The 24490-nt window shown below is 44.6% G+C and overlaps 1 protein-coding gene across 4 annotated transcripts in view; it reads left to right on the top strand.

Moving 5' to 3' along the window:
• Window positions 1–24490, top strand: part of invs (inversin) — a 367882-nt gene that overhangs the window by 229983 nt on the left and 113409 nt on the right. For all 4 annotated transcript variants that reach the window (XM_070881116.1, XM_070881115.1, XM_070881118.1 and 1 more), the window contains one exon: window positions 5406–5749. In XM_070881116.1, coding sequence (XP_070737217.1) covers window positions 5406–5749 — 344 coding nt within the window. The remainder of the gene's footprint in view (window positions 1–5405; window positions 5750–24490) is intronic.

The following is a 24490-nucleotide window of genomic DNA, read 5'->3' as shown; positions in this document are numbered from 1 at the left end:
GGATGGGAGGGAGTGGGGGTGGATTGAAGGCCGGGAATCATCAGCGAGGTTGGATCAAGATCGTTGGAGGGGAGGTCAGTGGCTGCAGATTGTCGGCGAGATCAAGGGCTGAAGGTTCGGTGGGGAGGAAAGCTGGGGAGAATGGTTGGAAGGCCAGATGGAGGACCGGAGATTGGAAGCCTCATAAGAGGCGGGGTGGTGTCTGAGGCCTCGGGGGATGGTCAGGGAGTGAGTGGAAGTGTGGAGGTGGTTGTCTGATCGCAGGAGGCTGGCAAGGTAGGAATGCAAGATCCAGCAGGTAAGTGGAAAGGCTCCTGGATCCAGCAATCCTGGCCTGCCTTTAGCTGGCAGGTTTCACGAGGCTTGGGAAACCCGGGCCAGCCAGTGGTAAATTTAAAATGGAGTTTCCAAATGAGGTACAAAGCCTCATTATAATATTTAAAATGCCAACCCGCCTCCTGGGAGTGGGTCGACCATCCGCCCACAGTCCCGCTTCTGTTAAAACCTGAAGTGGGCAGGTTGCAGGTGGGACGGGATTCAGATTTTTAATTCATTTATCAGTGTCCGCTGTGGCTGAGTGGGTAGCACACTTGCCTCTGACTCAGAAGGCTACATAAAAAGATAAGAAATAGGAGCAGGAGTAGACCATTTGGCCCCTTGAGCCTGCTCCGCCATTCAATAAGGTCATGGCTGATCTGATCTTAGCCTCAACTCCACATTCCTGCCCGCTCCCACTGACCCTTGACTCCCCTGTAGTTCAAAAATCTGTCTGTCGCTCCACCTTAAAGATATTCAATGACCCATCTTCCACAGCTCTCTGGGGTAGAGAATTCCAAAGATTCACCACCCTCTGAGAAGAAAATCCTCCTTGTCTCCGTTTTAAATGGGTAACCCCTTATTCTGAAACTAGGCTCAGAAACTAGGAATGAGTGATCACAGTATGGTTGAATTTGTAATACAGATTGAGGGTGAGGAAGTAGTGTCTCAAATGAGCATACTATGCTTAAACAAAGGGGACTACAGTGGGATGAGGGCAGAGTTGGCTAAAGTAGACTGGGAACACAGACTAAACGGTGGCACAATTGAGGAACAATGGAGGACTTTTAAGGAGCTCTTTCATAGTGCTCAATAAAAATATATTCCAGTGAAAAAGAAGGGCGGTAAGAGAAGGGATAACCAGCCGTGGATAACCAAGGAAATAAAGGAGAATATCAAATTAAAAATCAATGCGTATAAGGTGGCCAAGGTTAGTGAGAAACTAGAAGATTGGGAAAATTTTAAGCGACAGCGCAGAATGACTAAGAAAGCAATAAAGAAAGGAAAGATAGATTACGAAAGTAAACTTGCGCAAAACATAAAAACAGATAGTAAAAGCTTTTACCGATATATAAAACGGAAAAGAGTGACTAAAGTAAATGTTGGTCCCTTAGAAGATGAGAAGGGGGATTTAATAATGGGAAATGTGGAAAAGGCTGAGACCTTAAACAGTTATTTTGCTTCGGTCTTCACAGTGGAAGATACAAAAACCATGCCAAAAATTGCTGGTCACGGGAATGTGGGAAGGGAGGACCTTGAGATAATCACTATCACTAGGGAGGTAGTGCTGGACAGGCTAATGGGACTCAAGGTAGACAAGTCCCCTGGTCCTGATGAAATGCATCCCAGGATATTAAAAGAGATGGTTGAAGTTATAGCAGATGCATTCGTTATAATCTACCAAAATTCTCTGGACTCTGTGGAGGTACCAGCGGATTGGAAAGCAGCTAATGTAACGCCTCTGTTTAAAAAAGGGGGCAGACAAAAGGCAGGTAACTGTAGTGGGGAAAATGCTTGAAGCTATCATTAAGGAAGAAATAGCGGGACATCTAGCTAGGAATAGTGCAATCAAGCAGACGCAACATGGATTCATGAAGGGGAAATCATGTTTAACTAATTTACTGGAATTCTTTGAGGATATAACGAGCATGGTGGATAGAGGTGTACCGATGGATGTGGTGTATTTAAATTTCCAAACGGCATTGGATAAGGTGCCACACAAAAGGTTACTGCAGAAGATAAAGGTACGCGGAGTCAGAGGAAATGTATTAGCATGGATAGAGAATTGGCTGGCTAACAGAAAGCAGAGTCGGGATAAATGGGTCCTTTTCGAGTTGGAAATCGGTGGCTAGTGGAGTGCCACAGGGATCGGTGCTGGGACCACAACTGTTTACAATATACATAGATGACCTGGAAGAGGGGACAGAGTGTAGTGTAACAAAATTTGCAGATGACACGAAGATTAGTGGGAAAGTGGGTTGTGTAGAGGACACAGAGAGGCTGCAAAGAGATTTAGATAGGTTAAGCGAATGGGCTAAGGTTTGGCAGATGGAATACAATGTCGGAAAATGTGAGGTCATCCACCTTGGGAAAAAAAAACAGAAAAAGGGAATATTATTTGAATGGGGAGAAATCACAACATGCTGCAGTGCAGAGGGACCAGGGTGTCCTTGTGCATGAATCCCAAAAAGTTAGTTTGCAGGTGCAGCAGGTAATCAGGAAGGCGAATGGAATGTTGGCCTTCATTGCGAGAGGGATGGAGTACAAAAGCAGGAAGGTCCTGCTGCAACTGTACAGGGTATTGGTGAGGCCGCACCTGGAGTACTGTGTGCAGTTTTGGTCACCTTACTTAAGGAAGGATATACTGGCTTTGGAGGGGGTACAGAGACGATTCACTAGGCTGATACCGGAGATGAGGGGGTTACCTTATGATGATAGATTGAGTAGACTGGGTCTTTACTCGTTGGAGTTCAGAAGGATGAGGGGTGATCTTATAGAAACATTTAAAATAATGAAAGGGATAGACAAGATAGAGGCAGAGAGATTGTTTCCACTGGCCGGGGAGACTGGAACTAAGGGGCACAGCCTCAAAATACAGGGGAGCCAATTTAAAACCGAGTTGAGAAGGAATTTCTTCTCCCAAACGGTTGTGAATCTGTGGAATTCTCTGCCCAAGGAAGCAGTTGAGGCTAGCTCATTGAATGTATTCAAATCACAGATAGATAGATTTTTAACCAATAAGGGAATTAAGGGTTATGGGGAGCGGGCAGGTAAGTGGAGCTGAGTCCACGGCCAGATCAGCCATGATCTTTTTGAATGGCGGAGCAGGCTCGAGGGGCTAGATGGCCTACTCCTGTTCCTAATTTTTATGTTCTTATGTTCTTATTTTCTGCATCCACCTTGTCGAGCCCCCTCATTATCATATATGTTTCGATAAGATCACCTCTCATTCTTCAGAACTCCAATGTATATAGGCCTAACCTACTCAACCTATCTTTATAAGTCAACTCCCTCAACTACTGCTTCCTTAATAATGGACTCCAGCATTTTCCCAACGACAGATGTTAGGCTAACTGATCTATAGTTTCCTGCTTTTTGTCTGCCTCCTTTTTTAAATAGGGGCGTTACATTTGCGATTTTCAAATCCACTGCGACCGCCCCAGAATCCAGGGAATTTTGGTAGATTACAACCAATGCACCCATTATTTCTGTAGCCACCTCTTTTAAGATCCTAGGATGTAAGCCATCAGGTCCAGGGGACTTGTCCCATTATTTAACCAAGTACTACTTCATTAGTGATAGTGATTGTATTAATTTCCTCCCTCCCTATAGCCCCTTGATTATCCACTATTGGGATGTTTTTAGTGTCTTTTACCATGAAGACCGATACAAAATATTTGTTCAACGTCTCTGCCATTTCCCTGTTCTCCATTATTAATTCCCCAGTCTCATCCTCTAGGGGACCAACATTTATTTTAGCCACTCTTTTCCTTTTTATGTACCTGTAGAAACTCCTACTATCTGTTTTTATATTTCGTGCTTGTTTACTTTCATAATCTATCTTCCCTCTCTTGATCATTTTTTTTTGTCGTTCTTTGCTGGCTTTTAAAAGTTTCCCAATCCTCTGGCCTCTCACTAGTCTTGGCCACATTGTTTGCCCTTGTTTTCAATTTGACACCATCTCTTATTTCCTTAGTTAGCCACGGATGGTTATCCCTTCTCTTACAGTCTTTCCTTCTCATTGGGATATATTTTTGTTGCGAGTTATGAAATATCTCCTTAAATGTCTGCAACTGCTCATCAACTGTCCCATACTTTAATCTATTTTCATAGAAACATAGAAAATATAGAAAATAGGTGCAGGAGTAGGCCATTTGGCTCTTCGAGCCTGCACCACCATTCAATATGATCAATATGATCCCAGTCCACTTTAGCCAACTCTGCCCTCATAGCTTTGTCGTCTCCTTTATTTAAGCTTAGGACACTGGTTTGAGAACCAACTTAATCACCCTCCAACTGAATTTGAAATTCAACCATGTTATGGTCACTCATTCCTAGAGGATCCTTTACTCTGAAATCATTTATCAATCCTGTCTCATTACACACTACCAGATCTAAGATAGCCTGCTTGACTTGTTTGGAGAATAATTATAGTTTTATACCAGCGATCTGACTCTTGAATACTTATGCTGTTCATGAGTTGTGCTGTTTGTCTGGTTCCTGACTCCAAGCTGGCTAAGATTCTCCCTAGAGTGCCATGCACAGTCAATATTCACTCTGTAGAGGGGAGGCATGTTTAAACTTTTCATTGTCACCGACTGCACAGGCAGCTATACCCTATATTTCTATCTGCTTTGTTATATTTGTTTTAATTGTTTAGGCAATAGTCATGACCTATTCTCTTGTCCCCTCTCCCCAATCCTAATGTACAGTGTGACTCTGAGCCACGCAGCTTTCCAGGTTTCATCCATGGTCAGTGATGATTCAGCTGGGGCAGCAGTGAGAGTACAATTAGCATCAGTGTACATGTGCCAGAGAGGACAAAAATGAGCCAGTATTACTGCCCCTGATTGCTATGTTATAGGTCATGTTTGGAAGTGAGTACATGTAGACATTGGCCGAGGACAGGATTGGAGTTGGCGTCGATCCCTAACTTCCATCCTTTCTGACACTGGCCAATGAAGATATTTGTGTAAATCACACACTTATGTCTTTCAACAGAGGTGCAGGATTCGGTAACCCTCAACAGCAAAATTGTTTTCATTTAAGGTTATACAAATGATTGCCCCATGTCGGTGCTCCTGGTGAGGAACAGTACTGGTTGGGAATTCACAGGCCTGCAGATCTTCATTTTCCATTCATCTAATGGATGGAAAATCTGGTGGTGGACCTGCGATTTTCTGACCAATGCTTCCTGGGAGCACTTGACCGGGAAATCAATTATATGTCTGACAGACATCGATTTCTTTTACACAACTGGTATGTTGCCAAGTGTGTTGGCATCTTATATTTTGTGTATTCATGTACTCATCCTTATCTGCTTTTACTTGATTACTTATTTGTTTTTCATTGTCTTTGTTTAATTGTAGGAAGCGTGAGGAGGAGAATAAAAGGAAGGAGGCAGGGTTTCAGAAGGAAAAGAAGAGATTGGAATCTGAGTTAAATGCACTGGAAAAAGTGTCAAATCTAGAAGCTAATTGCCAACTTGTAGATATTTATCCAGTAACTGGGGAGAGCTCTTCCCCTAACATCATTTCAGAGTGTGACCAATCAGAGCTGAGAATTAGGAAGGATTCTAAGAGACGATCTAAAAGCAGATCTGAAGAGAAAGCAAGTATAAGGCCTCTCTTGCAATCTTGGAGGAGTGCGGACACCATTCGGAGTCATCCTCCATCTGCTGAAGCTGGAAAAAGAGAGATGAAAAGAGGAAAAGGTAAGGCGGTTTTGGTACATAGTTTACACACAGATTTATACTTTGAGAAAAAGTATCCGATGGCATAGAAGTGTCATTTTTATAGGTGCTGGTAGATCTCCCATGGCATTGTTCAATGGTTCAGGATACATGTATAACAGAGGTGTTACACTATGTAACATTACAGTATATTATCAGAAACACTAATATTGATTGAATAAGACAAATTGTGTTCTTATTGTTCTTATTACATGGTATATGCTATGACTATTCTTGTGTTTTGGGGATCATATCCCATGATTCTGTCCATTTTTCCATGAAACAAAACTGTTTATTTCAGCAGATCTCAAGCATTTTTCAGCTGGACCCACCAAAAAATCCTCTTAAGCCCTTTATGGCCCTCTAGTTAGGTTTACTGGTGGGTGGGGTCTGCAAAACACATCTCACTTCCCTTTCACTCTATTTCTCTTTCGCTCTCCTTCACTACTGAGCTTTTATTTTTCTCCTTTTAATTCTGTATTCAAAATGTTGATATTGTGCCCTTGTATCCAATCCAGATATGTACACCAGTAGATTGAACACTGACCCATAGGGTACTAATGTCTATGTAGTTGCAGTACAAAAAAATCCATTAACCACAAGTCTTTGTCTTCTGTACTTTAACCAACTTCTTATCCATGCTGCCACATTTTTAATACCATGTGCCTTATTTTTATCAACAAGTCTCCTTTGCGGCACTTCAGCAAATGTTTTTTGAAAATCCATACACACCACATCCACCATGTTTTCTTTATCAATACACTCTGTTATTTCATCAAAGAACTCTATTAAACTTGTCAGTCCTCTGTTGCAAACAAATATATGCAGGTCTGCAGTAGTCCAAAACATTGTTGACCCGACAGATAGGCTTGTCACTGAGGCTGTACTTATTCCTACTCTGGACCAGATAACCCTGTAATCCAATGACCAAATGAGTAGGGTGGTCCTTGATGAAAAAGCAGCATACAGTTTAGCAATGTTTTGTGCTAGTAAATGTTAGTAAACCAGACCTCTCAATGGGCCCAAGTTTCAACTGGATTTGCTCCTATTTTTTTGGAGCAACTAGTTTTTTTTTTGGAGTATCCTAGAAATTGCAATTCTCCACATTTAGTTTTAGTGAGTTAGTTTAGTTTCGTTTTAGTTCCTTTTTTTCCAAAAGGGGGCGTGTCCAGCCACTTACACCTGTTTTGCAAGTTTGAACTGCAAAAGGTTACTCCAAACTAAATTAGAACGGAGTAAGTGTCCACTTTTGTACGCCAGGAAAAACCTTGTGTAGAAATCAGCGCAGGTAGCCAGAGATGGGGGAGGGGGTGAGAAGGGAAGAGAGAGCACTAAACACCTTCACTTTTAAAAATAAAGAACCATCATCAATAATAAATGATCAATCAATCAATAAATAAAAAAATAAAAGTCCCTACCTCACCTACTGCAGCACGCAGCACCTATCCGTTCGGCCCGGGGCTGGAAATCGTTCACCCAGCAGCACAGCTCACTAAAGCAGCAGCAGCATATCTTCGGCCGTTCGGCCAGGGGCTAGGGGTGGGAAATCAATCACCCAGTAGCAAAGCTCACTAAAGCAGCAGCAGCATATCTTCGGCCATTCGACCAGGGGCTAGGGGCGGGAAAGCGCTCACCCAGCCAATGTTTCTGTGCCACTATGCATGCGCGTATGCTCCAATGTGCATGCGCAACACTGTCGGCACTCACAGACACGTTGGGCCCTAGCCCTGCCCCCACGCCGGCTGTGTAGACACAGCACGTCGATAGCTCCGCCCTCCGCAGCTCAAGCTGCGCTGCGCCAACTGGAATGGAGGCCTGCAGACTGTTCAGAATAGCGAGATACTTTTTAGGCGCACTTTTAATTCTAAAAAATAGGCGCAAGGCTCGGAGGTACACCGTTCTAATGAACAGTTCAAACTTGGGCCCAATATATCTCCATAATCTGTAAGGCTCAAATCAGGAGTGTGATGAAATACCCCAATGTTTCTGCATAGCTGGAGCTACAACACTCATGAAGCTCAACAACATCTTGTAGAGAGCAGTTTATTTAATCAGCTGCCACACCCATGGTTGCAGCATATACAATCTTTAGGATATACTGCAGAAATTCACAAGCTTATATCAACGGCATCCCCTCACTGCGATCTCTACCACTAAGAAGGACAAGAGCAGCAATGCCATGGGATACCATCACCTCCCAAGTTCTCCTCTAAGTCATGCACCATCGCAACATGGACCTATGTCTCCATTCCTCCATTCTCGCTGGGTCAAATCCTAGAATTCCCTATCTAAGCCTAATGTAAAAGCACCATCAGCACAAGGAGTGGAGCAGTTCAAGTAACAGGTCCACCAACACATTCTCAGGGCAACTAGAGGTGTACAATAACCGCATCCTGAAAACAAATTTAAAAAAAAAAATGTTTTAGCCTGATTCCTCAGTGGACTTGTGGATGATCACAAGAACAAAACCTTCAATATCTATTTCAAAGATGCCACTTTGGATCCCGAACGTTCAGGTTAGACACCAGTGGCTAACAAACATGCTACTGGGGAGTAACACCTCCTGCCTCACCATCCTTCTCGAGGCATCGGTCTTAGATACATGGCTCTCTCCTCAAAGGATGGAACTTCTTGAATTGTGGCAGAAGCTTTACCAGTGGCAGACAGCTGCACTTGATTCTTTTAATCTCCTACAACAGCAACTCTAGGCTCAGTTCATTGAAGGAAGTTTCCTGATTGCGAAAATCCAATCTGATGTCATTCTTGCAACAGCTGACACAATCAAAAACATTTACCACAGTCGTGCAAAAAAGAAGCAGACTCACAGCAGTCCTTTAACACATGACACTGCCCTCAAATTTCTTGCAAATCTGCTGCCACATCCAATTGGAAGGCCCAATTTGTAAGACTACAGTTTCCACCTACATATAAGTGAAGGGGAACAGGAAATGTTGGCACCATTCCAGGTGATGTGCATTTCACATATTTTGTCCAGGTGTATCATTGGCCTGGGAAAATCCACCTCGTCCAATATAAACGCAGTGTTCTGATCCTACGTGTGCAGTGGCTCAAATGCAAAATGATTCAGTTTAGAAGCTGTATGTGTGGGGAAAGTACAGTGAAAGAAAAGTAAATTATAGTGAACACCATATATAACATGTCTACATGCTAAAGGTTTGTGGTATGTAATGGTTTGTTCATTGCTAGGTTTATTCTAAAATGTGATTTTCACTACAATAGTCATTCATTCATAGGCAGTCCCTCGGAATCGAGGAAGACTTGCTTCCACTCCCAAAGTGAGTTCTTTGATGGCTGAACAGTCCGATACGAGAGCCACAGACCCTGTCACAGGTGGGACAGACATTCGTCGAGGGAAGGGGTCGGTGGGGCTGGTTTGCCGCGCACTCCTTCCGCTGCCTGCGCTTGGCCTCTTCATGTTCTTTGCATTGAAACTCGAAGAGCTCAACGCCCTCCCGGATGTACTTTCTCCACCTCGGGCAATCTTCGGCCAGGGTCTCCTAGGTGTCAGTGGTGATGTCGCACTTTACCAGGGAAGCTTTGAGGGTGTCCTTATAACGTTTCCGCTATCCTCCTTTGGCTCGTTTACCACAAAGGAGCTCTGCATAAATCATTTGCTTCGGGAGTCTCGTATCTGGCATGCAAACTATGTGGCCTGCCCAGCGAAGCTGATCGAGTGTGGTCAGTGCTTTAATGCTGGGGATGTTAGCCTGATCGAGGATATTGATGTTGCGCCTGTCCTCCCAGGGGATTTGCAGGATCTTGCGGAGACACCGTTGGTGATATATCTCCAGCGACTTGAGGTGCCTTCTATACATCGTCCATGCCTCGGATCCATACAGGAGGGTGGGTATTACTACAGCCCTGTAGACCATGAGCTTGGTGGTAGATTTGAGGACCTGGTCTTCAAAGACTCTTTTCCTCAGGCAGCCGAAGGCTGCACTGGCGCACTGGAGGCGATGTTGAATCTCCGCATCAATGTCTGCCTTTGTTGATAAGAGGCTCCCGAGATAAGGGAAATGGTCCACGTAATAGTAGGAAAGATACTTTTAGTAGGATTCTGTACAGTAGAAAGTTTGCAGTTCTAAGCCTGTTTGGATTGGTGCCAAGATTAGATAGTAGCCAATGATGATCATGTAAAAATAGAGAGCTCCACTCTTGCCAAGATTCATTTACTCGCCATCTTTGTTCCATGACCATGATAAAAGTATCTTTCTGCCGTTGTCTGTCTGAAGATCATTTAATGGCCTCAGATTGAGCAGATTCTGAAATCTATGCCTAACTGTAGAGTGGTCGTCCTCCTGTGCATATGAAAATGGGTTCTGGCAACAAGCTCATGATGAGGAATATGATGGGATTCCTGGTCCGAGTGCTCTGGTGCTCACAGATGCTTGATCTGATAGGTTGATTCCCAGATCTGAATGAGGATTTGGGATTTCTTAGAATATGGAATAAATTGCCCATGCTTATTATTTGCCATCTCTAAAGCTAAAATTTCAGGAACAGGAGAAAGCAAAGTCATCCCGGATCCACATTTAAATGCATCAAATTATGGTAAAACTGTACACATATGACATTGTAACCAAGTTACATTTAACTGATATTAGCTTAGAGTATCATCACTTGCAATTTGGCACGTTTAAATCGACAGTCAGCTCCACCTAAACCAGACGTAGATATAAATCCTCCTACACGTCACCATTAACTAGAAGGTTAACTCGACCAGCTTATATCAACACTGTGATTACAAGAATAGGGCAGAGGCTGGTTATTCTGTGTCAAGTGGCTTACCTCCTGACTCCATTTACAAGGCTCAAATTAGGAGTATGGTGGAATACTCATCAGTCACCTAAATAAGTGCAGCTACAGCAATGCTCAAAAAGCTCCCCAATGGCCAGGACAGAGCAGTCCATTTAATTGGTGCCCCTTCCCTCCATCACTGGTGCATTGTGACTACAGTACGTGTTATCTACAGGCTGTACTGCAATAACTCGCCAAACTCGCCCGGCATGGACACAAAGGGCCAAAATAGCCCCTTTCATGCTGTAAATTTCTATGATTCTATGCTAACTTTGACAGCACTTCCCAGCCCTGCGATCTCTACCACCAAGAAGGATAAAAGCAGTATTTCATGGAACACCATCGCCTCCAATTTTGCTACCAAGCCACACACCATCCTGACTTGGACATGTATCATAGTGCCTTCATCATTGCTGGGTCAAATTCCCTACCTTCCACCATCATGGAAGTACCGTCACAAGGACTGCAACAGTTCAAGGAGAAGGTCCACTACCACCTTCTCAGGTAACATAGCTTTGCTGGTGTTGCTCGAAAACAAATTTTTAAAAGAAAGAAAGTTGTTACTTCGGACAAAATTCTGATTCCAAAACGAAAGCAGTAAACCAATTGCTTAAAATTGACACTAATACTGTTTTAATCTGACAATTGCCACACATTGCAAGCAATTGATTTATTGATTTGCTGATGATCTCCACTTGCTTTGGTTTGGTTTCATAATTTATTTAGAATTTCACCTCGGGACATTTTCTATGTTAAAGACATTATATAAATGCAAGTTGTTGTTTTTATTGTAGTATTTTCTGTAGCATGTTGCCAAGATCAGCTGCATGCCAAGGTGACAGCTGATCTTCCTAGCAAGCTACAGTTGATCCTGACATGCAAGAATTGCATTAAATCCCTATACCTGCAAATTTAGAATTTAATAATGTGCCTACTACAAATGCAGATAATGGGCCCAAATTTCCCCAACCCCTTTTTCCGGCGCACTAACCCGAGATGCGCCGACTTTGTGTGCTCAAAATAGCGCCAAAAAACTTACTAATGATTCTGGCCGTTCTGCTGTGTGTCCTGGGTCCTGGCGCGGCGTATATAGTGCAGAGGGGGGGCGGAGCTACAGCCCTGCGCCAAAAACAGTGCCGGCAGCTGTCCGCATGCGTGGTGGAGTTTGCGCGCATGCACAGTAGCTCCTCGCCCTCCCAGCACGTCCTGCAGGTTGTGAACAGGACCCGATGCTCGCTGCCCTTATCCCTGGCCGAAGGGACGACCCGATGTTCGCGGCCTCTATCCCTGGCTAAATGCTCTCCAGCACCGGCCCGCGAGCTATTAAATAAATGGAAACCTGTTGTGCTAACTTATTTCTGGCAAAAATATGGGGAAGTTGTTTCTATTTTACACATCTTTTGGGAGTATCTTGGCAATCAGCCTTTGGAACCAATTGGAGAATGGAAACATCGCTCGGCTTAATTTGTTTTAGGGAGATCCCTGTACAGGTTACAAAAAAGGATTGTGAAGGAAACCTGTAAAAATGTGCAAAATAATGAATGAAATCAAAAACGCCCTGTATATGTAAGTAGCTGCTTGAGTTGTTTAAACTACTGTGATTGTGTGTTTGCAGAGTTCCTTTATTTTCTTTTCATCTTTCCTTAAAACTTTGTAAGTCTTGGTGCTTTAGGCGCAGGTCTTCTCCGCTTCCTTTTATTTATTATTTGTTATTGAATGCTTTCTGTGCTTTGTTTAGTGCTTTGTAAGTCTTGGTGTTTTAGAATGTACTAACCTGCGCTGATTTCTTGGGCCCAAGTTTGCCCCCAGGGTTAGAACAGCGCACCTCCGTGTGGTGCGGCAACTTTTTAGAACAGAAACGCTCCTATTATTTACCTTTGTATTCTCCCCGCAGTCCGGTCGATCCAGACCCTTGGCGCAGCGCAGCAGAACGTGTGGAGGGCGATTTTCAGTGCCGGGACCTCTGCACATGTGCACTAGAGTGTGCGCGCATGTGCAGTAGCTCCTCGCACCCCGAATCTCTGCAGGCTGTGCAGGAGGGGCCCGAAGCACGCCACCCCTAGCCCTGGCCGAATGGGGTCCCGGGCATTGAAGATTGGGACTCGGGCTTCCCTCCTGTTCAGCCTCGCCCCCGCCCCCCCCCTGTTCAGCCTCCCTCCCTCCCGTTCAGCCTCTCCCCCCCTTCTCTCCCCCCTCCTCTCCCCCCTCCTCTCCCCCCTCCTCTCTCCCCTCCCTCCCCCTCCCCCTCCCTCCCTCTACCCCCTCCTCTCCCTCACTCCTCTCCCCCCTTCTCTCCCCCTCCATCCCTCTCCCCCCCTCCTCTCCCCCCTCCTCTCCCCCCTCTCCCCTCTCCCCTCCTCTCCCCCCTCATCCCTCCCCCTCCTCTCCCTCTCCCCCCTCTCTCCTCCCTCTCCCCCTCCTCTCCCCTTCCCCTCCCCCGCCTCTCCCCTTCTCTCCCTTCCCCCCTTCTCTCCCTTCCCCCCTCCCTCCCCCTCCTCTTCCCCCTCCCTCCCCCCGCCTCTCCCCCCTCCTCCCTCTCCCTCCCCTCCCCCTCCCTCCCCCCTCCTCCACCCCTCCCTCCTCCTCCCCCTCCCCCTCTCTCCCCCCACCCCCTCTCTCCCCCCACCCCTCGCTGTCAGAAACACAGAGAGACACTGACAGACAGAGAGAGAGAGAGAGACACACACACACTGGGGGCCCGTCCCAGCACGCTGTTGGAGGACTCCCGGTGCTGCAGTAGGTGAGTAGAAACTTAATTTTTTATTTATTGATTGATTTTTTTATTATTTCTTTTATTTTTAATTTTTTAATTTTTTTTTGGATTGATTTATTGGTTGATTTATTAATTTATTTATCATTTATTATTGATGATGGCTCTTTATTTGTAAAAGTGAAGTGTTTAATGTTTGTAAACTTCCCTCCCGCACCGCCCCCCCCCCCCCCCCACAATCTCTCGTTCCATATGCCTGATTTATAAGTGTAGGCAAGGTTTTTCTGAGCATACAAAAATCTACACTTACTCCATTCTAAGTTAGTTTGGAGTAAGTTTTCGCTGCCTAAACTTGCAAAACAGGCATAAGTGGCTGGTAACACCCCTTTTGGGAAAAAAAACTGTTCTAAAACGAAACTATTCTAACTCACTAGAATTGGAGCAAACTAAATGCCGAGAATTGCAATTTCTAAGATACTCCATTCTAAACTAGTTGCTCCAAAAAAATAGGAGCAACTCGAGCCGAAACTTGAGCCCAAAAATTCTCCGCAAGCGTTTTCTGTTGTGGCCACATACGCTGGCCTAACTTAGTTTGGAGCAACTATTAGCTGTCCAAACTGGCTTGAATGGCCAAAACTGCTGGTAACGCCCCCTTTTGAAAAAATAACTAAACTAACTCATTAACACTGGTGAAAATTAAATGTGCAGAATGGGGATTTTTAAGATATTCCAGAAAAATCAAGTTGCTCCAAAAAAAACAGAGCTACCTCTGGGCAAATTTGGGCCCAATATATTGAGGGTCTCCAAGTGTTTGTCTTGGTGCATCTCAGGAGTTGGGAATTACATGGTGCCTCGAGAATTACATATAAATTTGATCCATGTTGTTCTGTGTTCCCATTAATTGGCAAAATCTGAAGTTGCTAATCTGGGTGTTCTGATTTCCTGAAGTAACAACCCTAATAATGGCGCTTTCCTAACTTCCAAGGCTCACAAAATTTAAACAACAAACCAGCAAATAAGAAATAAATCTGTCATGCGGATTGAACTACAGAGGCTTTGAAGGCCGGATTGCCAATACTTAATGGCTGCATGCAGCTCCACGACTGAACAACTGTGATATAATGGATAGCCTTTGTGAAGGACAAATTACATAAGAACATAAGAATTAGGAACAGGAGTAGGTCATCTAGCCCCTCGAGCCTGCTCCGCCATTGAAAAAGATAATGGCTGATCTGGCCACTTACCCGCCCGCTCCCCATAACCCTTAATTCCCTTATTGGTTAAAAATCTATCTATCTGTGATTTGAATACATTCAATGAGCTAGCCTCAACTACTTCCTTGGGCAGAGAATTCCACAGATTCACAACCCTCTGGGGGAAGAAATTCCTTTTCAACTCGGTTTTAAATTGGCTCCCCCGTATTTTGAGGCTGTGCCCCCTAGTTCTAGTCTCCCCTCTCTGCCTCTATCTTGTCTATCCCTTTCATTATTTTAAATGTTTCTATAAGATCACCCCTCATCCTTCTGAACTCCAACGAGTAAAGACCCAGTCTACTCAATCTATCATCATAAGGTAACCCCCTCATCTCCGGAATCAGCCTAGTGAATCGTCTCTGTATCCCCTCCAAAGCCAGTATATCCTTCCTTAAGTAAGGTGACCAAAACTGCACACAGTACTCCAGGTGCGGCCTCACCAATACCCTATACAGTTGCAGCAGGACCTCCCTGCTTTTGTACTCCATCCCTCTCGCAATGAAGGCCAACATTCCATTCGCCTTCCTCATTACCTGCTGCACCTGCAAACTAACTTTTTGGGATTCATGCACCCCCAGGTCCCTCTGCACCGCAGCATGTTGTAATTTCTCCCCATTCAAATAATATTCCCTTTTACTGTTTTTTTTTCCAAGGTGGATGACCTCACATTTTCTGACATTGTATTCCATCTGCCAAACCTTAGCCCATTCGCTTAACCTATCTAAATCTCTTTGCAGCCTCTCTGTGTCCTCTACACAACCCGCTTTCCCACTAATTTTGTTACACGACACTCTGTCCCCTCTTCCAGGTCATCTATGTATATTGTAAACAGTTGTGGTCCTAGCACCGATCCCTGTGGCACACCACTAACCACCGATTTCCATCCCGAAAAGGACCCATTTATCCCAACTCTCTGCTTTTTGTTAGCCAGCCAATTCTCGATCCATGCTAATACATTTCCTCTGACTCCGCGTACCTTTATCTTCTGCAGTACCCTTTTGTGTGGCACCTTATCGAATGCCTTTTGGAAATCTAAATACACCACATCCATCGGTACACCTCTATCCACCATGCTCGTTATATCCTCAAAGAATTCCAGTAAATTAGTTAAACATGATTTCCCCTTCATGAATCCATGCGTCTGCTTGATTGCACTATTCCTAGCTAGATGTCCCGCTATTTCTTCCTTAATGATAGCTTCAAGCATTTTCCTCACTACAGATGTTAAACTAACCGGCCCATAGTTACCTGCCTTTTGTCTACCCCCTTTTTTAAACAGAGGCGTTACATTAGCTGCTTTCCAATCCGCTGGTACCTCCCCAGAGTCCAGAGAATTTTGGTAGATTATAACGAATGCATTTGCTATAATTTCTGCCATCTCTTTTAATACCCTGGGATGCATTTCATCAGGACCAGGGGACTTGTCTACCTTGAGTCCCATTAGCCTGTCCAGCACTACCTCCCTAGTGATAGTGATTGTCTCAAGGTCCTCCCTTCCCACATTCCCGTGACCAGCAATTTTTGGCATGGTTTTTGTGTCTTCCACTGTGAAGACCGAAGCAAAATAATTGTTTAAGGTCTCAGCCATTTCCACATTTCTCATTATTAAATCCCCCTTCTCATCTTCTCAGGGACTAACATTTACTTTATTCAATCTCTTCCGTTTTATATATCGGTAAAAGCTTTTACTATCTGTTTTTATGTTTTGCGCAAGTTTACTTTCGTAATCTATCTTTCCTTTCTTTATTGCTTTCTTAGTCATTCTTTGCTGTCGTTTAAAATTTTCCCAATCTTCTAGTTTCCCACGAACCTTGGCCATCTTATACGCATTGGTTTTTAATTTGATACTCTCCTTTATTTCCTTGGTTATCCACGGCTGGTTATCCCTTCTCTTACCACCCTTCTTTTTCACTGGAATATATTTTTGTTGAGCACTATGAAAGAGCTCCTTAAAAGTCCTCCACTGTTCCTCAATTGTGCCACCATTTAGTCTGTGTTCCCAGTCTACTTTAGCTAACTCTGCCCTCATCCCACTGTAGTCCCCTTTGTTTAAGCATAGTACGCTCGTTTGAGACACTACTTCCTCACCCTCAATCTGTATTACAAATTCAACCATACTGTGATCACTCATTCCGAGAGGATCTTTTACTAGGAGATTGTTTATTATTCCTGTCTCATTACACAGGACCAGATCTAAGATAGCTTGCTCCCTTGTAGGTTTTGTAACATACTGTTCTAAGAAACAATCCCGTATTCATTCTATGAATTCCTCCTACAGGCTACCCTGTGCGATTTGATTTGACCAATCGATATGTAGGTTAAAATCCCCCATGATTACTGCCGTTCCTTTTTCACATGCCTCCATTATTCCCTTGATTATTGTCCGTCCCACCGTAAAGTTATTATTTGGGAGCCTATAAACCTCGCCCACCAGTGACGTTTTCCCCTTGCCCACATAAAAATGAGGCTGCTATAAGCTTGCTTTGTACTTGGGGAAACAGGGTTGACTGTACAGAAAACGTGTCTTTCCAGTTTTTCTTAGAAGAACGGTGTTAAAAACTTTTAGTGATTATTGAAAAGCCTTTGACATGCAGTTTGAGTTTGGTCAGAATACAAACATATGAAAGTGACAGAGAGGAAAAGGCCCACTGGTTTATCTAACCTGGATCTATATGGATCCAACTACATCCATATAGTTGGATGCCTTATGCATCACGATACAGACACTCCCTGTCCCCCTGGAGCCAGGCAATCTCCAGCGAGAGGTGAACAAACATACCCCTGAGATAGATCATGTCCAGGGAACTATAGACCAGTCAGCTTAAGTTGGCAAAATAATGGAATCCCTACTGAAGGAGAAAATAGAAAAACATCTAGAAACCAAAAATATAATTATGAATAGTCAACATGGATCTTGAAAGAAGTCTTACCTGACCAACCATATTGAATTCTTTGAAGAGGTAACAAGAAGAGTAGACAAAGCTGATGCAGTAGATGTAATATATATAGATTTCCATAAGCCTTCAATAAGATTCCATATAATAGACTAATAAATAAGGTCAAAGCATACGGAGTCAGGGGACAAGTAGCCGAATGGATAGCTGGCTGGCTGAAAGACAGAAAGTAGAGAGTATGGGCAAAGGATAAATATTCAGAGTGGCAGAAGGTAGGAAGTGGAGTCCCATAAGGATCAATGCTGGGAATTGGCCTGTGAATACAACCTTGTTTGCTATGCTATAGCCTCACTGCATTGGCCATGAACAATTGGAGAACAATGCACTGTATCACCTAGATCTCTCTCTTTCACCACTGGCTTCAATTTTGTTCCCTTCAGGGTCTATGTATATTTAGCATTATGCAATGTGTACAACCCTGTACTAATTAGAAGTTAAACATCATTTGCCAAGCACAGGCCCATTCACCCAATAGAACGATATCTGATTTTGGTAGTATAGCATCCTCTACTTGCACATATTTTGGTGCCATCCCCCAACACCTACATCTAAGTCATGAATGAAAATAGTAAATAACAAAGGTCCTAACAGTCAAAAAATTGTAATTATCCAGTAATTTTAACTAAATAGCTTCAAATTAACAGGAGTAGACTGCAAAACAATGTGCAACAAGATTAAATTTTGAAATGAAAAGCATAGTTAGCAAATAATTTTAAGTCACTTTTTGCACTAAAATTTTAATTTTCCAGTAATTTGCATTAAGTGACTTTGAAGTAACAGGTGTAGTAACATTGGGCCCAAGTTTCAGGCTGTGCCTAAAACGGCGCAGCCCGGACCTAGACGCCCGTTTTTCGCGCCACAAAGTGCACTTAAAAAAAACTCACCTATTCTCCGGCTCCCTGCAGGTCCTCTGGAGCGCAGCATGAGCTGTGGGGGGCGGAGCCAGGTGCCTGTGCTGAAATCAGTGCCGGGACCTCTGCACATGCGCGCTACAGTGGGCGCACATGTGCAGTAGCTCCAGGCGCCCAAAACTGTGGGAGGGGCCCACAGCACGCAGCCCCTAGCCCTGGCCGAATGGCCTCACTAGGGCTGCGTGGATAAGGCTCACCTCCCACCCGACCCGACTTGACTCCCGCTCCCTGGACTGGACCCGACCCAACCCCTGCTCCCCCCCCCCCCCCACTGCCCCGGCAACCCGACCTCCGCTCCCCCCCCCGGCGACCCGACCTTTGCTTTCCCCCCCCCCCCACCGCCACCGACCTCTGCTCCCCGACCCGACCTCCACTCTCCACCCCCCGACCTCCGCCCCCCCCCCGCCCCCTGGCGACCCAACCTCCGCGACTCCCCCCCCCCCCTCCGCGACTCCCCCCCCCGACCTCTGCGACTCTCTTCCCCGCACCCGATCGCTGCGACTCTCTTCCCCCCCCCCCGACCTCCGTGACTCTCTCCCCCACCCCCCGCGCCCGACTTCCGCGACTCCCTCCCCCCCCCGCGTCCGACCGCCGCGACTCTCTATGCCCCCCCCTGACCTCCGCGACTCTCCCCCCCCCCCCCCGACCTCTGCGACTCTCTCTCCCCCTCCCCCCCCCGATCTCCGCCCCCCCTCCCCCCAACTTCCGCGATTCCCCCCCCCCCCCGGATCCAAGACCCGAGACCTGACGCCACCTTCCTGTAAATCCAGCCCGAAGTCTTGGGCCCGGCCGTTCAGCCTCCTTCTCTCCCTCCCTCAGGCTAACTGGTCTATAATTACCCATTTTCTCTCTCCCTCCTTTTTTTAAAAAGTGGTGTTACATTAGCAATCCTCCAGTCCATAGGAACTGATCCAGAGTCGATAGACTGTTGGAAAATGATCACCAATGCAACCCTATTTCTCGGGCCACTTTCTTAAGTACTCTGGGATGCAGCCTATCAGGCCCTGGGGATTTATCGGCCTTCAATCCCATCAATTTCCCTAACACAATTTCCTGCCTAATCAGGATTTCGTTCAGTTCCTCCTTCTCACTAGAGCCTCGGTTCCCTAGTATTTCCGGAAGGTTATTTGTGTCTTCCTTCGTGAAGACAGAATCAAAGTATTTGTTCAACTGGTCTGCCATTTCTTTGTTCCACATTATAAATTCACCTGAATCTGACTGCAAGGGACCTACGTTTGTCTTCACTAATCTTTTTTTCTTCACATATTTATAGAAGTTTTTGCAGTCAGTTTTTATGTTCCCGGCAAGCTTCCTCTCATACTCTTATTTTCCCGCTCCTAATTAAACCCTTTGTCCTCTGCTGTATTACAAAATTCTCCCAGTCCTTAGGTTTGCTACTTTTTCTGGCCAATTTATATGCCTCTTCCTCGGATTTAACACTATCCTTAATTTCCCTTGTTAGCCACGGTTGAGCCACCTACCCAGTTTTATTTTTACTCCAGACAGGGATGTACAATTATTGAAGTCCGTCCATGTGATCTTTTAATGTTTGCCATTGCTTATTCACCGTCAACCCTTTATGTATCATTTGCCAGTTTATTCTAGCCAATTCACGTCTCATACCATCGAAGTTACCTTTCCTTAAGTTCAGGACCCTAGTCTCTGAATTAACTGTGTCACTCTCCATCTTAATGAAGAATTCTACCATATTATCGTCACTCTTCCCCTAGGGGCCTTGCACAACAAGATTGCTAATTAGTCCTTTCTCATTACACATCACCCAATCTAGGATGGCCAGCCCTCTAGTTGGTTCCTCGACATATTGGTCTAGAAAACCATCCCTAATACACTCCAGGAAATCCTCCTCCACCGTATTGCTACCTGTTTGGTTAGCCCAATCTATATGTAGATTAAAGTCGCCCATGATAACTGCTGTACCTCTATTGCACGCATCCCTAATTTCTTGTTTGATGCTGTCCCCAACCTCACTACTACTGTTTGGTGGTCTGTACACAACTCCCACTAGCGTTTTCTGCTCTTTGGTGTTCCGCAGCTCTACCCATACAGATTCCACATCATCCAAGCTAATGTCCTTCCTTACTATTGCGTTCATTTCCTCTTTAACCAGCAACGCTACCCCACCTTCTTTTCCTTTCTGTCTATCCTTCCTGAATGTTGAATACCCCTGGATGTTGAGTACCAGCTTTGGTCTCATAGTAGACTCGTAACAAAGGTCAGAGCATGTGGAGTCAGGGGACAAGTAGCAGAATGGATAGCAAGCTGGCTACAAAACAGAAAACAAGAGAGTCGGGGTTAAGTGTAGTTACTCAGATTGGCAAAGTTGGGAAGTGCTCTCCCATAAAGATCGATACTGGGACCACTGTTGTTCACCATTTACATAAACGATTGGACTCGGGAATCAGAAGTACAATTACAAAATTTGTGGATGACCCCAAATTGGGGGGTATAGTTAATACTGAGGAAGGTTGTGACAAAATACAAGAAGATAATAATAAAGTTGCAGAATGGGCATGTAATTGGCAAATTAATTTCAATGTAGACAAATGTGAGGTGAGACATTTTGGTAGGAAGAATAAGGAGACTATATATTGCTTGGAAAGTAACAGTCTAAGTGGGGTAGAGGAGCAACAGGATTTCACTAAAAGTAGCAACACAGGCCATTTTTTTAAAAAAGCAAACAAATCACTGCAGTTCATTTCTAGAGGGATAGAATTGAAAAGCACGGAAGTCATGTTAAACTTGCATAGCACCTTGGTTAGATCACACGAAGTAATTTGCACAGTTCTGGGGACCGAAATTACCCCCATCTTTAAGGTCCATTACCGCCTCTAAGGGACTGAGAATCGACTGAAATTGCCCTCTTTTGTTGCCAAAAATCGCCGGGGCAGCAGAGGGACAGAAGTGCGCCAGGAGTGGGACGAAAGGTGCGCGGTGTCATCAGCGCCGCGCAGAGCACGTCAGCGTGACGCTTATGACGTCAACATCCCTCCCCTTCACTTAAAGGAGAGGGCCGCTGCGAGATCTGCAGCCACTTTCGTGGCGTCCATTGAGCCACCATGGAGGGTTTCGGCCGAGCCAGTGGCCCAACACCCAAAAAAGTGGTGGCGGGCTACCTGTTGGTGGCCGGACGAATCCATGGCCGCCGTTGTCGGGCCAACTGCAGAGTCGGCTGACAATTAAAATAAAACGGTGGCCGCGGCGATGCGCCCTCCCCTTTAAGGGTGGACGCACCGCCCAGCCACTGGCAGCTTACCTGTAAGGCCTTTCTGACCGGGGGCTGGAAGATGCTCTGACCCATCCGAAATTGCCCATGGGTCGGGGAGGTGCTGTGCACTGTTTTCCCATTCCGTCGGGCACGCACCGACCTCTTACTGCCTGACAGGGGCCCCTTTCCATCCCATGAGGGAAATTGCCCCCGACAGCTTTTTCCGGATTCATTGTATAGCTTGACAGCAGTTTTCAATCAATCAGATGGAAGGAAACATCTCCTTTCACCTTTAAAACTTAATTCAACGAACTTATCAAAGAAAAAAGCAAGATTGACTTTGGTGAAGGATCAGACGATGAATGGTTAAAAAATTGGAATTAGCTTACTACTATATAGGTGAGAGAGTCAAACAACCAAACTAACCAATAGGAATCTGTGATTTTCGAATGGTATCGATTGAGAGGGTTGATTTAGGAAAAATTGTGGAGATATAGTGAATATCCTGTACAGTAGCGCACCATAATTCATGGAGAGGCTATGGGAGATGGCAAGATCAAAGGGGGGTTGTGAGTATGGGTAGGATCATTTATATGAAGGGAAAGGTTTAAGCAGGACAGGAGATCAGTGAATTCAGAGGAGAGAAGGCAAGGGAGCGGAGATGCAAATTGAAATCACCAAGAATGAGGAGTGCTCGGTGTGGAGGCTAAAGAAGAAACAGAGGAAGGCTATCTTGATGAGATACCCTGGGTAGGATCTAGGTAGGAAGAAAAACGAGGACTTTGAAGGTTGGTGAAAGAGTTGGAACAAGGTGAGGTTCCCGAAGAAGGAGAAAGTATTAAAGGAGTCGTGGAGGAAACCAAGCTGTAACTTAATGATGACAGCCACTGCAGGGATCTGGGAAGAGCAGGAGGCGGAAAACATAGCCAGGCAGTGAGGCTTCAGTGCGGGGCAACATGTCACTACCCATGAGCCAAGTTTCAGTCAAAGCCTAGATTTCAATGCAGTCATTCACAATAAGGTCATGGATGGTCCCTTGCAGTCTCTGTTTGCTTCAGAAGAAGGTACTTGTCTGCAACAATTCAATTCAAATGCTACGCAGGACTTCCACTTACTCCATTTTGCTAAGGGAAAGTGAAGACAAAATCAGTTTTTATATTCAAAGCCAAGGGAGTTTCATTAGTTATATAAAATATTCCTGTGTAAAATTTGCTGTAGATTTTCAATTACATTAATTTTAATTTCTATATAATTTCTGTCTACCATTTAAGATGGGAGGAAAAGCAATGTGTGAGGAGAACACAAAAAATCTGCAAAAGGACATAGACAGGCTAAGTGAGTGGGCAAAAATTTGGCAGATGGAGTATAATGCTGGAAAGTGTGAGGTCATGCACTTTGGCAGGAAAAATCAAAGAGCAAGTTATTATTTAAATGCAGAAAGATTGCAAAGTGTTGCAAGGACCTGGGGATATTTGTGCATGAAACACAAAAGGTTAGTGTGATGTATTCACAGAGCACAGCGCACACAGCTTCCTAACATGGCAGGCAGCTCTCTCGGAAGTCTCCGGAAATCTGCCGGTTCTATTTATTATTAACCCTGCACTTGCAGTACACAATACGTCCACATCCACAGTTTGGAGCTACAAACATTACAAGCTTAGAGACATTACATTTCTCCCTCCTTAATGAAGAAGCCATCATAACAAACATCATACATAACCTTCATGTTTATACATAACACAGGATATAAACTTATTTTTTTTTCCATATTTACAAATTTAACTTTACAACTTGTTTTCTGTTTCAAAGAGGATACCTTCGCTCTCGAACAGAACCTTCCAAACATGGTGTCGAATCTAAACTCATTCGAGGCTCATCGCGAGGAACGTTTTCCTCCACGGAATTTCCTTGATTTTCATTTGAACTCACTCTAACTTCAGGCTCTTTGTTTTCCTGACTCAGACTCAGACTTTCATTCTGATTCTCTCCTGGATTTGTTTCCAGTACATTGGATTTAGGATTTGCTACTGGTATATCAAAACTCTCTGATGAGTCAGAAATAATTGAATCATTCCCACCTTCAACTCCTTCCATGTCTGTAGGTAAAATATGATCAATATGAACAAACCTAACCTGTCCATTATCAAACACCTTTACCAAATATTTGCGAGGATCACATATCTTCACCACTCTTCCGTGGTAACCACTTTAACCATTTATGGTGATGGTTCTACACTCTCACCTTCTGGTTTAATTTCACACTTCTCTCTTTTACTCGACCTTTATCAAGACCTGGCCACCATAAATAACTGCGTGCAACACTCTTGGTCAAGCATATTCCCAGGTGCTGGTCATGGAGGTCTCCTAATAATTTGGACCTGAATTTATTTGGTATAACCACTCTTGCACCCCACATGATACAATCTTTATCGACTGATAATTCATTCCTACGAATGAAGAATGGATGAATATCTTTGCCTGTTACCTGGTTTGGCCATCCATTTGCAATATACTCATACACCTTTGACATAACTGGGTCACGTTTGGTTGCTCTGCCAATCTCTTCAGCTGTGACTGGCAGTTCATCAATGTATGAAAAATAAAACACTTCTTCCCTATCGGGTGTAACTTGTGATGGGGAAGGCAATCTAGACATTGCATCAGCATTACTGTGATCAGCTGATCATTTGTATTCAATATCATATGTATATGCTGACAAAATCAAAGCCCATCTCTGCATTCGGGCTGCAGCTTATGTTGGAACTGGGGACTTTGGATGGAGGATTGCTGTTAGGGGCTTATGGTCCTTAATGATGGTAAACTTACGACCATACAAGTATTTGTGAAACTT

This window comes from Pristiophorus japonicus, chromosome 5, assembly GCF_044704955.1.
Source record: "Pristiophorus japonicus isolate sPriJap1 chromosome 5, sPriJap1.hap1, whole genome shotgun sequence".
In the NCBI taxonomy this organism is placed as follows: Eukaryota; Metazoa; Chordata; class Chondrichthyes; family Pristiophoridae; genus Pristiophorus; species Pristiophorus japonicus.
Note: the sequence above shows the minus strand (reverse complement) of the source record. Positions and strands in the feature narration are given on the sequence as shown.